The sequence below is a fragment of the Prunus persica genome, chromosome G4, assembly GCF_000346465.2.
Source record: "Prunus persica cultivar Lovell chromosome G4, Prunus_persica_NCBIv2, whole genome shotgun sequence".
Lineage (NCBI taxonomy): Eukaryota > Viridiplantae > Streptophyta > Magnoliopsida > Rosales > Rosaceae > Prunus > Prunus persica.
In genome coordinates, this window is record NC_034012.1 from 13,359,996 (window position 1) to 13,377,096 (window position 17,101).

At 36.3% G+C, this 17,101-nt stretch overlaps 3 protein-coding genes across 4 annotated transcripts; 2 read left to right on the forward strand and 1 right to left on the reverse strand.

The window, feature by feature from the left end:
- On the forward strand, positions 4,382–6,983 carry LOC18779008 (uncharacterized protein At4g14342). Its single transcript, XM_020563108.1, has 4 exons — positions 4,382–4,507; positions 4,705–4,790; positions 4,885–5,008; positions 6,735–6,983. Exons 1-4 carry the CDS (start codon positions 4,502–4,504, stop codon positions 6,780–6,782), a joined length of 264 nt encoding a protein of 87 aa, XP_020418697.1. The 5' UTR covers positions 4,382–4,501; the 3' UTR covers positions 6,783–6,983.
- On the reverse strand, positions 7,392–12,389 carry LOC18779030 (AUGMIN subunit 4). 2 transcript variants are annotated; one of them, XM_007213400.2, is made up of 14 exons: positions 12,317–12,389; positions 11,466–11,704; positions 11,291–11,338; positions 11,151–11,216; positions 10,242–10,586; positions 9,928–10,027; positions 9,426–9,471; positions 8,898–8,991; positions 8,726–8,797; positions 8,540–8,598; positions 8,341–8,409; positions 8,210–8,261; positions 7,674–7,751; positions 7,392–7,596 (listed from the first exon to the last, which is right to left on the reverse strand). In XM_007213400.2, the coding sequence occupies exons 2-14, from the start codon at positions 11,601–11,603 to the stop codon at positions 7,519–7,521; spliced, it is 1,245 nt and encodes a 414-aa protein (XP_007213462.1). In that variant the 5' UTR covers positions 11,604–11,704; positions 12,317–12,389; the 3' UTR covers positions 7,392–7,518. The 2 variants fall into 2 exon arrangements, with proteins under 2 accessions (XP_007213462.1, XP_020418696.1); XM_020563107.1 differs by lacking the exon at positions 12,317–12,389 and having other exon boundaries at positions 11,151–11,205; positions 11,466–11,592.
- Positions 13,757–15,973, forward strand: LOC109948634 (zinc finger MYM-type protein 1-like). The gene has a single exon (XM_020562299.1). The coding sequence runs from the start codon at positions 13,757–13,759 to the stop codon at positions 15,971–15,973; it is 2,217 nt and encodes a 738-aa protein (XP_020417888.1).

The following is a 17,101-nucleotide window of genomic DNA, read 5'->3' on the forward strand; positions in this document are numbered from 1 at the left end:
CAAACCATGGTAAAGCTAAGCTGGAGTTCGATTGGATTAGGATTAGGACAACTTAATTATACACGTGTACGGTTAAAATGCAGTGTCTGGGACTGGGCAGGGTAGAAATCATGCAGACGAGTGCAAAAAAAAAAGAAAAAAAAAAGTGTTTAATTGATGGAGGGAACGCGTAGATTGAACGCACCCCACCCATCCTCAGACTGGCAATTCCATGCAAAAAACAAAGAGGGAAATTCGGTGGAAGATAGACGGGAGAGCAAAGAGTGTGGGACCCACCCACCAGGAAGAATCCAGAATATGGAACCTGGAACATTATAGAAAGAAGAGGAACACGGACCATCCATCCAATTGGCATATTAAGGTACGTATGACTTTGGTCATGCCTCCTACCAATGATATTCTTGGTGCTATCCAAATCCAATCCATGGGATAGCCAAAAGAAAAAAACAGAGAGAGACTGATTAAATTCGGCATGCCTAATTCCATTCTTATGACTAAATTAGTCACCATCCAAATAACATCAACTAAAATTAAGAATCTTTTTAGCACACAAACAAAAAGAAATTAGTTCAGAGTGTGAAAACGATTAACGAATCATTAATCCTAAATCTTAAGTCGCAGATGACCAATAATTTACATCAAAATGACTTTGCCGAGGCAACGCTCTTCCCTCTAATTAATATATTTAACACCATAACTCTCATCCCTATGTTAGACACTAGTTCATAAAACTTATGCGATCACAGCATGAGCCAACATTGTACATCAAGTAAAAATGTGAGCTACTGTTAGTTTGCAGGAAGTGGAGGTTGTGGTTTTATAACTTCGATACTGAAGTTTTGAAATTCTCTTAACTTAGTGGTTATATCGCCTTGTTTGATTTTTCTCAAAACTTAGGTGCAGTGCAACCTTAAGATGGATAAAGTATGGGTGCTTCTTGGGTAGATTAGATCAACAAATACATATGTAAACTTTAGAGGTGAAAATGGAATTGGAGGATTTGGAGAGGAGGTTACTTTGTTGTCTATTATCGAAGCATAAAATTAAACCATATGATTTTTTCTTATTCGTCAGCATGATCTCTGAAGACTTTTCATGTTTACTTTGTTGTTCGCATCTGTAAGGTGATAAAGTCGACCAAAATAATGAGTGTGTTAATAAATATTGAGCTTAGCTTTCTCCTTTAATAGTTATGTTGTGAATTTTTTCCCCCAAGCTATTAAGTCCACAACATACCATTGGCTAATAAGACTATAATAACTTGTGTAAAAATATATCAACTATTTTCAGGTTTAAGAATGATGCCCAAAAGAAATGTAGATGAAAAGAGGCAATTGATTGACAAAGTAACTAGCAGGAGCAAGAACTGCTTTATGCAAGTTCTCTTGAATCACCATAAATAATCAGATGGTCTTAGCTATCAAATGTTTGACAAACTAATAGAAATTCAATAGGAAAAGCCCATGAGATTATTGTAGTTTTCCTAATGCTTGAACGTAAAGCGACAAACAAATGCATATGGAACATGTACACCCAATCCTAGGAATTATCATTTGGCCCTATTTATGGGCCGAATTGGGTAGTCCGAAGCTCGATGGGCCAAAATCTAGCCCGACTTGCTCTTGACTAAATTAGTGACTATCCAAATAACATCAACCAAAATTAGGGATCTTTTTATTTAGCACACAAACAAAAAGAAATCAGTCAATATGTTTAACACCATAGCTCTTATACTATGTTAGACAATTACTAGTTCATAAAACTTATGTGATCACAACGTGAGCCAACATTGTACATCAAGTTAAAACACTTCCTCACATATAACCTTATCTTGCATGCACTGGCGGACTCAAGAATTTTTCATGGGAGGGGCAACATTCAAAAGGCTAAAAGTATGTGAGGGAAATCCAAGTGCAAGGAGTCCATGAACCCATGTACATTAGTCGACAAGGAAGAGAGAAACTTTGAATAAATAAATGTGAAATTTGTATAAAACAAAATTAAATTATAAGTTGAGAAACTAAGAAAGGACATATGCCAAATAAGGGGGATTAAAACTCATGGATAGTTATTAAATAGAGATACACCATTAAGGGAATTTTGGAAGACAACCAGTTTATGTGAAGTAGAAATCAAATTGAATATTATAAAGTCTCTTTTAGGCATTTAATTCGTATTGCCTTTTTTTCTTACTCATGTGTAGGTCCGCCTGTGCTTGCACATAAAGAGACAAACAAATGCGTATGGAACATGTACACCCCATTTTAGGGATTATCATTTGGCCCTATGTTCATAGGTCGAATTGGGTAGTCTGAGGCTCGATGGGTCGAAGTCTGGCCCGACTCACTTTTGATTGGATATAGTTTGGGCTTAGAATTTGAAACCGTCGGCCCACCTAGACCCGTTTGACCCGGTTGGGCCCGCTAAGCCTGTTTGCCGGACTCATCTAGGCCCTTTTTTATTATAAAGATTTAATTGATGCACTTCTTAATATCATTTTAGACTCAATCAAAATAATATAATATGTAAAATAACTTAATCAACTTTTTATTTTATTTGCACACATTATGAATTAAGTTAATTTTTTCAATGTTGTATAGAAATTTGTAACAAAAATTTATAAAAGACATTGAACTACAACCCACATCCAAGTGCACTCCCTAACCTTATTGAATATTTAATTAAAATAATGTAATATGTAGCATAATTAATAAACTTTTTTTTTTAAATTTTTAAAATTTAAATATATTATGAAGTAAGTTAATTTTCTTAATGTTGTCTAAACATTTGTAATAAAAAGTTATAAAATACTTATTGACAAGAAAAAAAAAGGCCCCTTTAGGCCCATGGGAGGCCCGCTCAGGCCCGATAGATAGGCTCGAGTCTTGACATTTGAAACCTCAGTTCGAATCGAAAAATTTAAAAAGCTTGTGAAGCCCGATCCAAATTCAAAATTTTAGATCGAGCAAGCCCGATCCAGGCCTATGACAAACCCTTACCACACCCTGCAACACCGCCACCTCTGCCATTATTTTATATCCCACCACAATAAAGAAGATTGTTGTGCAGTTTTTGCACTTATATTTCCTCTTATACCTTTGGCGATGGACAGTCTTCTCATGATTCATGAAGTTGAACTTGCTCCCATAAAGGTAACAACTATGCTTAGAGGACTCCGTCTGTGAATATGAAAAACAAAGGAGATGTCTCAGTGTTGTTTTCGGTTGAAATGAAATGGAAAGAGAGTTTTGTAAGAAACAAACTCTCTCTCTCTCTCTCTCTCTCTCCTCTCTCTCTCTCTCTCTCTCTCTCTCTCTCTCTCTCTCACTTTGCCTCTATTTATAGGCAAGATAATATGAAGTGGATAGGAGCAACTAATGTGATAGAGAGAGATCTGCCCGGCTTAGGCTTACTGAATGTTGTCTAATAGTCATAACTAGTCACTGAGTGGATGTGAAAACTTCCCTCTCACAGCCTCAAATCAAATGAAAAATGGGAAAAAAAAAATAATTTAGCCCCATGGTCCACTCAGTGGCATAGTCAGAATCTGGTTCGTCATAGCCCAGTTTGAAATTTTTGGGTTTGAACCGAAGTTTCAAGTGTCAAGGCAGGAGCCTATCTATGGGGCCGATCTGGGCCTTCCATGGGCCTAGAAACGCCAACTTTTTTTTTAAAAACTTTTTATTACAAATTTTTAACACAACATTAAAATATTAACTTAATTCATAACATATGTAAAACAAAAAAATAATTTATTAATTTATGTTACATATTACATTATTTCAATTACGTCTATATATTAAGATTATTAAGTTATTCTACATATTATATTATTTTGATTAAGTGTAAAACGAGATTAAAGAGTGCATCAATTAAGTCTCAAAAAAGGGCATATATGGGCGGGGCCTAAACGGACCTAGGTGGGCTGGTCTGAGGGTTTCAAATCTAAGTCCAAGTCCTACCCAATTCAAGGGCTGCCCTAAAGAACAGACCGAGTGTTGGCCCATGAGGCTTTCGACTGCCTATTTTGCCCATGGACTTAGGGTCAAATGATGATCCCTACCCCATCTAATGTTAGAAAATTTAAGAAAATATGTTTACTTGGAAAATAAAGGAACAACTAGGATACCCCTACTCATTCCCTTAACATGGTATCCTTTCAATTTCATTGATGACAATTGTTTGTTTAATGATTCGTTTAATTTTTCAATGTATTGATGGAAGCGTTTCAGAACCAAAACAACTGAGTCGATGAAGCTTACTGTTCGTGTAATTGAACCACATTTGAATTGGTAGATTACTAAATTATTAAGTTTATAGGTGAATATTATAATTTACTGCGAGGCCTTCTACCGCCACTATCACGGTAAAAAGTAAATAAATAGTATATCTTAGAGTCGCTTCCTTAGCGGGTTGTATTTTCAGAGCCGTTTTCAAAAAGCTGTGAATCTCTCTGTGTGATTCAGTTTTGCTGGTTAAGCTTCTTCTCGGTGCAGCCAATATGCAGGTAACTAGATATCAACCCTAACTCCATCTCAATTCGATATTTTCATCCAGTTAACGCCTAACTAGAAAGAAGGGACAAGAAAATCAATATCCTCAAGCTCTTTCCTTTTGGGGATCCCGAAATCATAAACCCTAATTTTTCTTCATCCACCTCAAATTAATGATCATAGCTAACTTTTTTTCTTTGATTGGGTTCAGGCCAGTGATAGGTTCAACATCAATTCCCAGCTTGAGCACCTTCAAGCTAAATACGTCGGAACCGGGCATGCCGACTTGAACAGATAGTGAGTAGAATCTTCTCTCTTGCTTTGTGTTTATAGTTTCTTCTTATATGATTATTTTGGAATTCTTAGATTCTTTTGCCTTTGAAATATGCAGTGAGTGGGCCGTGAATATTCAGCGTGATAGCTACGCATCCTACGTTGGCCACTATCCCATTCTTGCATACTTTGCTCTTGCCGAGAATGAGTCAATTGGAAGAGAACGCTACAACTTTATGCAGGTTCTCTCTACTGTCTTGCTTTTATGCTTTTGTGACTAGTAATTGATTGTATTAGGCTTAGGTTTAGCTACCGTAATCGGGATATGTTTTCTTGCTTTGTTGCAAGTGCTTTTGGATTTTCTTACTTGTTCATAGTGTTAATGTCCATGTGTGCTTTTCCTCTGCGTGTCTGTGTGTTTGCGTGAGTGTGATATTGTAATTGTAGTGTACATTCAAATATTTGCTTGTCCAGTGCAGTTTTTGATTCAAGGGTTGTCTTTCGTGAATTCATACCGGAAGTGATCCTAACATTATAATGATGGATTTAATATTATGTGGTATGTGTGAGATCATGGTCGGACTCTTGAGGGAAGAGAATAGTAGTATTAGCATCTTTGTAGTGAACTTTGTGCCACCTGGTTTGGCTAAAGCTTGCTTTCTTTCCTTTTTTCTTTGGGTTACATGGAGGCAAGCCAGGAAACAAAAAACACAACAATCATCCTTGGCTGAGCCTTGCCGGCCTTGTTGTCTAATACAACTAAAGCTTCCTTTTGTGTTTGAGCAGTTTTTAGTTGAAGTAATCCCTGTCTGCTTAGTTTTCTCTTTGATGGTAGGTGCAGCTTTTGTAACCAACCAGTAACCAACCATAGGAAGCATAGTCTTTTTGATTTAATGTCTAGTGGCTAAATAGTTTTATGGACAGCTAGTTAAGCCGCATGGATTGAGATTTTACCAGTCTTGCTTATAGGTGCTTGACCAAAAAGAGGATGATCTTGAATTTAATAGTACTGAGACAAGAAAGGGTAAAGTTGGATAATGAACTTCTGAGAAGTTCCAGTAAGTTTATTTTGGTAAATCATGAAGAGGAAGTTCACTGGATGCTTTTGTAATTGTACTGTACTGTTCACAAATAGTTGGGATATGGTTTTCCTTAGCAGTCCGCAGTTTTCCCACTCTAAGTCTACCTGGCTATACATTCTAGTCTTGGAATGTGACGTTGTCATCAGTGGCTTCCCACAAGGTCTCTGTAATTTAAGGCTGTGAAGTTTCCAAAATCCTGGGAGAAATGAGTTTTCTTGTTGCATATTGTTAAAATAGACGCAACTCAACAAAGCATGATCCAAACTACTTGGCCAACTATGTCAATGCCTCTGTTGAATCCTGTTGACCAGCGTGTGGGACAGGGCCCATATGTCTCTTCAATTTTCAAGTAAAGAAGTATGTTATCTCAGTGTGTAGATTTTAAATATATGCTACACTTCTCATAAAATTTGTGTCGACCATCTAAAAAATTAAATTATGTCAAAAATTGGTTTCAGATTTGCCTTCTAAAGCTCATGGGATGTATTCATGAGTTTATGAAGGGGACATTGTGGGTATAATGTTGAATTGTAAGTTTATGTCACTAGACTTCAAATTCTAGGGGTTGATTATTTTGTTTCAGATCTATTTGTTTTATTTGTGCGCATACGTCTTTGCAGATCCATTCATTTGTACTTCTGTTTAACGTTGTTAACATCACTTGGTCCAGTTTACCCCACTCACAGTCTTGCTTCTTGCGCAAACTGTTCACCTTTTTTTTTTTCCCTCTATTTGTATGTTTATGGTCTGATGTGTATATGTAATACACATGGTGATCTTATTATGTGGGCTGTAGAGAGATTGTATAATGTGTTAGTCATAATTTTCGAGCCGATACTTGTCTTATTGATGTATGAATTGATTTTATTTTCTCTCTATTGTGCAGAAAATGCTTTTGCCTTGTGGTCCTCCCCCAGAGAGAGAAGATGATTGACCACTGTCGTAAGGACTCTGTTAATGATGACCATGCACTCTGGTTATATGTACTGGATTTGCCCACATTTGTTCGTTTAGCTTTCAAGTTTGGGTCTCTGCGGAAGTGATGCTTCATTGTAAAACTAATTTCTAGGAAATGCTACATTTTGCTGTGGAATGTATACAATATATATATTATCTTGGCTTTCTTTTCCATTTAGTCTGACAGCATTTCTTACATGCTTAGAGCTTCTCGAGGGAACTGATAAGTATTTTAAGGTAAAATATTTTCCAACTTGCCATAAGCCAATCTCTCCCTCAACTTGCATGTTTGTCATGTTGAGCTAATGACACCATGATCATTAGGTGTAACCGGTTATAGAAGAAATGTTAGGTGTAACCAGTTATAAGTACAACGGTGATAGGGAAAGATTTCTACCCTGTCATGGCACCATGATTTAAAAAATAGAGAAAAAAGTAATTAGACCAGATCTGCCTAACCTAACCATCCTTGTTTATTATGACATCAATTTTCTCCGTGTCGTTAGATTTCGTGAAAAAATATGTTGGCTCGCTGGTGAGGTACACGTGTGGCCCAAAAATCCAATTAAAAAAGAAACCTTCTATAAGAAAAGAAAAAGGGATAAAAAATGATAAAACAGCATAAACAATTACAATTAGCTCTGAACGGTGCAACCGAAGCTGCTATTATGAGAAGAAAGCCCAAGTAACAACACCTAAAAAACAAGAGGGTTCTAGGCATTGGGTTGATCTGGGAGGTGTTTCAAGTCCATTTCAACCTGGTGGATCGTCCATTGCATATTTTCCAATTCCTGCAATGGAAATGTTGACATTAGAGTATAGCACAGGAACGAACCAAGTAATGGACAACTGGAAGCATAGCTATTACCTTTACGATATCATGGTACTGCCTTGCAATTTTATCAAAGTGAGGATCAACATCCTGGTACTCGCGAAGGCGGGTAATCTGGTAGAAGAAGATGAAACACAGTTCATAAAAAGCCAGCAGGAGAGAGATGCAGTTAAAACTAAAAAAACAATGGTAAGGTTAAATGGCTAATTAAGTTGGATACACGTTGTCAGAGAACGTTTGCTCAGCATATCTTAACTCATAGCTTGGTTGGTAACTACATTCCCTTAGAAAACCCAATATCTACCAGACTTCAGTTTGGAGCAACTCACAGCTTGATAGTTGGTAGATTTTGATTTAAAACAGTGACTTACTGGAGGCCGAGGAAAATAGACGGACAACTATTGAAAAATTAACTAGCCAGGAATGCCCCAAAAGAATACATTACTACTTGAAGTAGCCTACAGCACTTGCAAGCCTCATTTTAAGTGGCTCTATATAGGGGCACATTAAAATGACAACTTATGATCAGGAACCATATAGGAAAGAAACATATGAGAATTAGAATAACATACCGCTTTATCATATGTAGCATCAGCTTCTTTTGTAGCATCAAGAAGATACTTCCTAGAAATGAGCCAAAATTATTCAAACAATCTTGAACTAGTATGTTGCAAATACTTTTAAAAGAGTAATCAATAAGTACCGTATTTTATATAGGGCAGGTACCGAATCCCTTGTATAAGTTTGACCGAGGACAGAATATTTCAGTTTCCTGAAATTAAATGGGGCATATTATACTCATTACAGAATCAATTAATTAGATCATACTTGAATAAATGAAAACCATGAATACGCTCAGTAACTGAACCTTTTCTGTTTGCATAAGAAACCAGGCAACGAACCTCAATTTTGCACTCATTGTCTCACACCTTTTGCACAGCCATATCTTTTGCTGTTCATCCTATAAATATTATTTACAATAAGTTTCAACGGTAAGGAAAACAGAATCCTATAATTAAACAAAATGTAAGGCATATCCCCAAATCTTATTACTGAAAATACAACCATCACAAATATTAGAAGCTTACATATTTATGTTGATGTTGCAACTTCAAATCTTTGACCAGCTTCATAAGAACCCCCACTATCTGCTCTAAGACCTAGTTTGTGAAAAAAGACTTTATGTCACATACCCTCACAAGAAAAATGAAGCCACTAAGAATTTCAGGAAAATAAAACATAGATTGTATATTTTCATACATTATAATACTCAGAAAATTTTCTATCTGCAGAATATAGATCTTCCTGAAGAGCTGCTTCCTCCCTTTCTGTTTCCTCGATTATCAACTTTATCCTGATAAAATCGTGAGAAAAGTCCAACATATTATAGAACACACCATCACAGACACATTTAGAACACAGTCTCTAGAAATTTAAAAATTCACCAAAAGCATTGGTTTATGGCTGCATTGCACTTGAGAGAAGTACAGAAAATAGTTGAAAACTGTAGTCACTTATATATATATATATATATATATATATATATATATGCAGCGTTAGAATTAGTTGTGTGAAAATGAGGCAGCCAATGATCTGGACAATGACATATAATCATTTTCGTAGTTTAAAGTACTTTTTCTATTACAACTACTCATGTCAGCTGCTAGCTCAAGTAACAGACTATATTACATGTCAAACAAAATTTACAAACATCAGTAGAAAGAATCTTGCTCCGTGTAAAAGGGAATTGTCTTAAGATAAACGTTGCATTAAGAGAGTAACCAAAACCTTTCTGGAAGCGGAGCACTTGAAATTTGATGCCTGGGTGATGAATCTGCAGCAAGAAAACAATGGTATTAATTTACGCCTATTACCACTATACATAAACATATTGCCTACTGGTTATATCATTGGTATTAATTATGCCCAGGAAAGTATAAAGAATATAGATACTGTGTATTAAATTTCTAGGATACTAGTAAACTTGATCCTCAAAGATTGCATTGGAGCAGTGAATCTGGGGTATCCTTTCCCAGAATGAATAAGACAAATAGAAATGATGTGGATCAACAGTTTGGCATGCAGATGACAGTTGACTTTTCATACAGAAATTGATTATGTGGAGGCCCTGAGAAGTAGATCAACAAGTCAACATGTTCATCACAAGATTGCAATGGCTATGGAATCTGGATTGCGTTCATATATGGGTGGGAAGAGAGTAAAAAACAAGAGAGAGAGAGAGAGAGAGAGAGAGAGAGAGAGAGAGAGAGAGAGAGAGAGAGAGAGAGACCTATGTCATCCATGACAAAGGCATCAGCTAACACATCACATTTAGCTTTCAAACGAGCCTCAATCTCATGGGAAAGACACAACTGGTATTCTGTCATATCCTGCAGTTTAAGCATCACAGATGTATCTCAAATATTCCATTAATAAGGACAGCTTCACCAAGGTTATATCTTCATATTAAAGGACTATATACTGAAAAATAACAGATTCTCTAAGAAAAGATGTTTAGAGCAGAAAAAAAAAACGTAAATTATAAATAAATATGTAAAAGAACAAGACAACTGTTTGAATGCCAGAACCAAATGAACATTGTACCATGGAGAAGGGGGTTTGCTGGAGCTGTGTTTGCCATAGATAACCAGGTGTAATCCCAAGAAAGCAATTGGGTACACCACCAATTGCAGGTTCCACAACATCAGCGGCACTAAGAGACATATTGTTGTTTGCTGCACTATTGCTATTTGCAGTAGTACAATTTGTCGAGTTGGAACTTGAGCTAACTGTAAAACTGGTGCAAGTGCTATCAAGGGAACTACGTGACATCATCCCGCATTTTTCAATTTCGTCCTCATGAATTTCACCATCCTTGGAGATAAGAGGAAGCCTCAACCTTTGAGCTGCTTCCGCAATAGTCATACGATGCTCTAATGTTTCATACAGCTGATATATACATGAAAAATTAGGTTCTCATCAGTTTTAGACTACTTACATGGCTCATCTGCATAACAGGATACTAAGGGCACATTACATTTGAGCATCGAGTGAAGATTGAATTAGCATGTCGTCTTTTGAAGATAACCTAAATTCTAATACACAAGTCTATCATTGTAACTATATAAAGTTAAGGTAATGATTAGATTAAAAATAATAATGAACATTCTTCCATGGAAAGCAAATTTTTGCAGTGGTTTATCAGTCACAATTCAGATGGAGTTAGTTTTTCTTTTCACTTCATTTCTTCTTCAAAATGGAACAAAAAGAAGGAAATAATTCAATTCCCGTGCAAGGAAGGCAAATACACCCTTTGATTCTAAACACTACACATTGCAGTTTGGAGTGTCTCTCATACTTCATGCAAAATCATGACCTGACAACAGATGATGTGAAGCCAATTTGAAAAGCAATAATTCAAAATGAAAAAAATGGGTAGGCTCTAGAGGTTAGAATTGTTCTCAACTTGCAATAATAAAGAAAGAAAATTCAAAGTGTGACAAAAAGTGAAACCTGAGGAGAGTTGCTCAAGCCTTGTTCATACTCCTCCACCATTGCAATTGCCTCACTGTAAATTGCCTACATCAGAATTCTCACACAAATTTAAAATCCTTGTCAAATAGGAACTCCATGAATGTAGGAGAATGAATTACCATGGCTTCCAAGTAACGCAGTCTTTCGTTGGACATTTCCTCCCTGGCCTGCAAATTTTTAAATAATTCTAAGAAATCAAAGGAATTGTAGCCAGCCACATTTTCTAGGAAACCAAACAAAGCAGGGAAATGTGGAGAGAGAGAGAGAGATATATATATATATATATATATATACAAGTTGGAGGTCGAAGTAAGCGGATTTGGAGACGAGGGAAGCATCGGGAGCCAGGCAGTGGCGTTCCAGCTGATCGATGAGATGGGTCACATCGGGTGGCAGGTTTTGTTGTCCTGGTAGTTGCAGCCCCTTCACCATTTCTCTCGATCACCAACCCAGAACGTTGTCGTCTTCGTTCGTTCTTTCGTTCCTTCTATATCTTCTTCTTCCTTCCTAAGCCTAAGCATTAGGCATGCGCACTAGCAGGAGGAATTCAAATCAGTTACCAGCTTGATTTACTAAAATACCCTCATCTTCGCGGATAGAAAGAAACATTCTCATCCAGGCCTAGGCACAATAGAGATCGGTATTGGATTGCTATTGGGCCCAAACCAGTTCCTTACCAAATTCAGATTGGAAAAAACAAATAGTTTTCTGGAACAATTAACAATTTTGAAGGCCCAAATCAGTAGGCTCAAAACTGAATTTCCAACTAACTTATACTATTCGGGGTGAAGTTTGCTCGGAATGCTGGCTTTTCTTCTATACTGGTTGAGTCAGATTCACAAGAGGCGGTAAATGACTTAAAGAATGGTGAGGAAAAGTCTTGGGCATAAGATGGACATTCATTAATGATATTAAGAGAAGTCTGCAACAATTTGATGATATTACTGTTTCTTTCAATTCAAGGGAGTGTAATCAAGTAGATCATCTTCTAGCAAGGCATGCAAGATCAACTAGCACTATATTGCTAGTGCTTACTTGCTGCTCTGTCATTTGGCTAACCTCTAAAGTGTGAGAGAATGAACAAACATTGAAAAAAATGCAATTGACAAATCAATATATTAATTGAATTACTAGCTTAGTATTACCCAACTCAATTTTCTCCAAACGTCATAGAACTCGAGCGCATCTTTTGTGGGTTCCTTGTAAAAGAAATATTCATCCACTTTTAACCAATCGCCTGTACAAATTAGGGCCTCCATCACTTTTGGAGTCAAAGAGACATGAAAAGGATTCAACCACCCAAAATGAATGCAGATTCTAACAATTTAAGTTGAGGATTTTTAGGATTTTAAACATCCCACCACAAACACTTATCCACTTCGTTTCTTATCTCAACCACATCATTTTTTTGTCTTAACTTCATAAACTTAGCGAGTCTTTTGACCTCAGTATCTTCATCATCATTTATCATAAGTTTATATCCCTCATCCTCTCCAAAATATAATCCATGTAAGCAGTGGCGGATTCATGTTGGGACAAGAGGGGTCGGACGACACCTTGGAAGGCTGAAAATTTGGCAAGGGACTCCATGAAAGCCCCCTTGGACAGCTGCTGGAAGCCCCCTTGTATGCACACAAAGTGCTCGACGAAAGTCCCAAACGAAATGTCCTGCGCTGCGCGTAATTTTTTTTTAAAACGAGCCTTGCCAAATGACGTCGTTTAGTCCAAGGCTCAGTCAAATTTTTTTTAATTGACCTGGCCTCAAAACGACGTCGTTTTGGGCCAGGTTTAAAAAAAAAAAAAAAAGATTACAGAACATCAGCACAGATTCATTTTCTCCAAACCTTTCATTCCCAATTCCACAGCCCCTCTTCCCATCCTCTCAAACCCTAACCTCCCAACCTCCCAACCTTCGACAACCTCCATCAACTCTTCGCCGGTGGCCCAGTGCCGATCACCACCACCTTCTACCGCCGTCCGCCGCCCATTTTTTAAACTACAAGTAAGTAAGCATGGAAAATCTGATATTAATAATTATAGTGATAATATATATTGTTGATATTGATATTTTTTTTTTTTATGTAATGAAATTTATGGATATGAATCATATTGATTGATTGAGTTTATGCTTGATTGAGTTTATGCTTGAAATTTATGGATATGAATCATATTGATATATTTTTTTATGTAATTAAATTTATGGATATGAATCATAGTGATAATCATATTAATGTAGATTGATTGAGTTTATGCTTGATTGATAATATGAATTGATTGGGTATATTAAATATTGATTGCTATTTGATATGATAATTTGGTATATTGAATATTGATTGATATGGGTTTAGGGAGTATATTGAATATTGAGAGTGGGTTATTGAAATTTTCATATTCATATGATAATTTGGATAAAAATTAATGATTGATTGAATTAATTGATTTGTAGATTTATGGAACGATTCTTTAAAAGAAAATTATCTACGGATAGTTCTTCTCTGTCTAATCCGGGTAGTTCAAATGCAAGACCAATTGAAGTAGATGAGATCTTAGCTAATCTTCAAGCAGACCCTGGACTAAGAACTCGAATGGCAGATTATAGTCCTAATATTCGGGATGAGATCCGAAGAGCATATCTACAAAAGGGACCTTGTCAACCTAGAAGTTATAAGTTCCCACAAACTAATCAATCAGGAATTAATAGACGCTTCATTGCTCATTGGTTTGATGATCATGATTGGTTGGAATATAGTATTGCTAAAGATGCTGCGTTTTGTCTTCATTGTTATCTCTTCAAATCTAATTTTGATCAAGTGGGTGGTGATGCATTCACTGGGGTAGGCTTCAATAATTGGAAGAAGGCGAAAGAAAGATTTAACCTTCATATTGGACCAGTTGATAGTGTTCACAACCAAGCTAGAGAAGTTGCTTACAATTTGATGCATCAAACTACACACATTGAAACAATTGTGATCAAGCAAACAAGCCAAGCTCGCACGGCTTATCGCACTTGCTTGAATGCATCACTTAAGTGCACTAGGTATTTGTTGCGGCAAGGGCTTTCTTTTCGTGGTCATGATGAAAGTGTACAATCAAGTAATAAAGGGAATTATTTAGAGCTCTTGCAATTTCTTGCGGATCATGATGAAAAAGTTAAGGCCGTTGTGTTGAAAAATGCTCCGAAAAATTTAAAGTTAATAGCTCCTTCAATTCAAAAAGATCTTGTCAATTCTTGTGCCAAAGAAACCATTGATCTTATCTTGAGTGATGTAAAAGATAGATATTTTTCAATAATGGTGGATGAAGCACGTGATGTTTCAATAAAGGAGCAAATGGCGATGGTGTTGCGTTATGGGAATGACAAAGGGCAAATAATTGAAAGGTTTGTGGGGGTTCAACATGTAACCGACACTACTTCAAGTGCACTAAAGGAAGTAATTGATGAATTCTTTTCTTCCGCGAATTTGAGCTTTTCCAAGCTACGAGGACAAGGTTATGATGGAGCTAGCAATATGAGAGGTGAGTTCAATGGCCTTAAGACAAAGATTTTGAGAGAACAACCTTGTGCATTTTATGTTCATTGCTTTGCTCATCAACTTCAACTAGCTATTGTTGCGGTAGCAAAGAAAAACATTGATGTCAACTCTTTTTTCACAACGGCTAATAGTTTGGTTAATGTTGTTGGAGCATCTTGTAAGCGTCGCGATGCACTTAGAGCACAATACCAAGAAGAGCTTGTGAGAGCTTTTGAAGATGATTGTCTTATAACGGGGCGTGGCTTAAATCAAGAAAGGATTCTCAAACGTGCCGGCGATACACGATGGAACTCACATTATGGTACGTTGATTAGTATCATTTCTATGTTCCCATATGTGGTGAATTTGCTTCAAATGATTGTTGATGATAATCCTAATGATAGTTCGGGTGAAGCCTATAAGTTATGGAGAGAAATACAATCTTTTGAGTTTGTGTTTCACTTATTTGTAATGAAAGCTATATTGGGAATAACAAACACTTTGTCTCTAGCATTGCAAAAGAAAGATCAAGACATTGTAAGTGCAATGAATTTAGTGAAAACATGCAAGGAAAACCTGCAGTTGATGAGGGATAATGAGTTTGAAGAATTGGTTGAGCAAGCATCCTCGTTTTGTTACAAACATGATATTATAGTTCCTACCATGGATGAGGAATATGTAATTCCAGGGAGATCGCGGCGTAATGCTCCAATGAAGACAAATTATCATCGTTATCGTGTGGAGACCTTTATTCATGTAATTGATGGGCAACTTGCGGAATTAAATGATCGCTTCAACGAGGTAAGTACTGAGTTACTTACTTGTTTGGCATGCTTGAGTCCAAAAAATAACTTTGTGGCTTTTGACAAACGAAAGCTAGTTCGTCTTGCTCAATTTTATCCTTATGATTTTTCGGATAGAGACTTATTGATGCTTGAAGATCAACTTGGTGTTTATGTTCATCATATGGGTTCGAGTAGTGATTTTTCTCAATTGGAAGGGATTAGTAGTCTTGCGGAAAAAATGGTGGAGAAAGGAATGCATGAAATATTTCCTTTTGTGTATTTGCTTCTTACATTGGCTTTGGTTTTACCGGTTGCAACTGCATCAGTGGAGAGGGCATTTTCCGCTATGAATATTATTAAAAATCCACTTCGCAACAGAATGGGAGATCAATGGTTGAATGATAGCTTGATTGTTTACATTGAGAGAGATGTTTTTTCTTGTATTGATAACGAAATTATAATGCAACGTTTTCAGAATATGAAAACTCGTCGTGGACAATTGTAACTTGTATTATTGGTTTTGTTATGAATTATGAATGGAAGTACTATCTTTCTATCTTTTTAGCATTATTTTCTTTGTAGAAAAATTTCAGAACTTTTACACTAAGCCCCCTTGGCTACATAATCCTGGATCCGCCACTACATGTAAGTTTGGGAAGCCTAGGGATCGGCTATGCTATAGTCCTCATATATGCATTAAAGTTTGTTACATTTTTCGACCAAATGCTATATTTAGGGTAAGGATCGTTTACATTAATTTGCATTAATTTTCATTCTACCATTAGAGCAACTTCCGGCAACTCTTGGTGTAAATATCCCTTACATTTCCCTTTACACCCCTGCAATGGAGATGCTCTCATACTTAACCATTTGAAAGGAATTTAAAATAAATAAATAACTAATTACTGTACCAAGTACACTAATTTCATAGGCCGGCTGAATTATAAATTTGTAGGGGAAACGAGGGCTGATTTAGTTGGTAAGGATTGTTCTCTTCGCTATCAAGGCTCAGGTTCAAGTCATGCTGTCGTCAATCTCTCTTGGTGGGTAATCTGTAAAAATCAAAAAAGGGGTTAAAACTCCCTTTGTAAGTCCTCAAAGAAACCTTAGTATGCCTGACCCTGGGATTGGGTAACCTCCTCCCCTCCCCCTAAACTTTTCCTTCTTTAAAAAAAAAATTTAATAATAATTTGTGAGGTATGCATCTTTATTTAAAACAAAGGTGGAGATTAAAAGTTAAAACTACTTAAAACAAAGGTAAATTTAATATAACAAATCTCATTACACCACAAAACATAATAAGACATTGAAATATGACCCTAAATACAAGGGCTATGAAATTGAACACATAAACATTGCAACATATTTGTGCTCTCTGGCATCTACAACAAACTGTTATGCATTTTGAGTTACATCCAAAAGAAAATTCAAATGAAGAATCGTAAATACATCCATAAATCTATAAGAGTTGAGTAAAAAATAAACAAAACAAAACCCAATAAGAAATATTAACCAGAGACTTCTGTCTAAGGAGTAACAAAGAAAGTTTGATGTCTCCTCCTATTGAGTATATACTCTAGTACTGGTATTAAAAACCTTGTTCAGCATATTGCAGCTTCAAAAGAATTATAAC

Bases quoted from the DNA above. Each gene is read 5' to 3' on its own strand.
- LOC18779008 (XM_020563108.1), top strand. The intron at 4,791-4,884 runs GTGAGTAGAATC...TGAAATATGCAG, and splicing joins CATGCCGACTTGAACAGATA to TGAGTGGGCCGTGAATATTC. The intron at 5,009-6,734 runs GTTCTCTCTACT...TCTATTGTGCAG, and splicing joins AACGCTACAACTTTATGCAG to AAAATGCTTTTGCCTTGTGG.
- LOC18779030 (XM_007213400.2), bottom strand. From the start codon at position 11,603: ATGGTGAAGGGGCTGCAACTACCAGGACAACAAAACCTGCCACCCGAT. The intron at 10,028-10,241 runs GTACAATGTTCA...CTTAAACTGCAG, and splicing joins AGCAAACCCCCTTCTCCATG to GATATGACAGAATACCAGTT. The intron at 7,752-8,209 runs GTATGTTATTCT...TTCTTCTACCAG, and splicing joins ATGCTACATATGATAAAGCG to ATTACCCGCCTTCGCGAGTA.
- LOC109948634 (XM_020562299.1), top strand. From the start codon at position 13,757: ATGGCAGATTATAGTCCTAATATTCGGGATGAGATCCGAAGAGCATAT.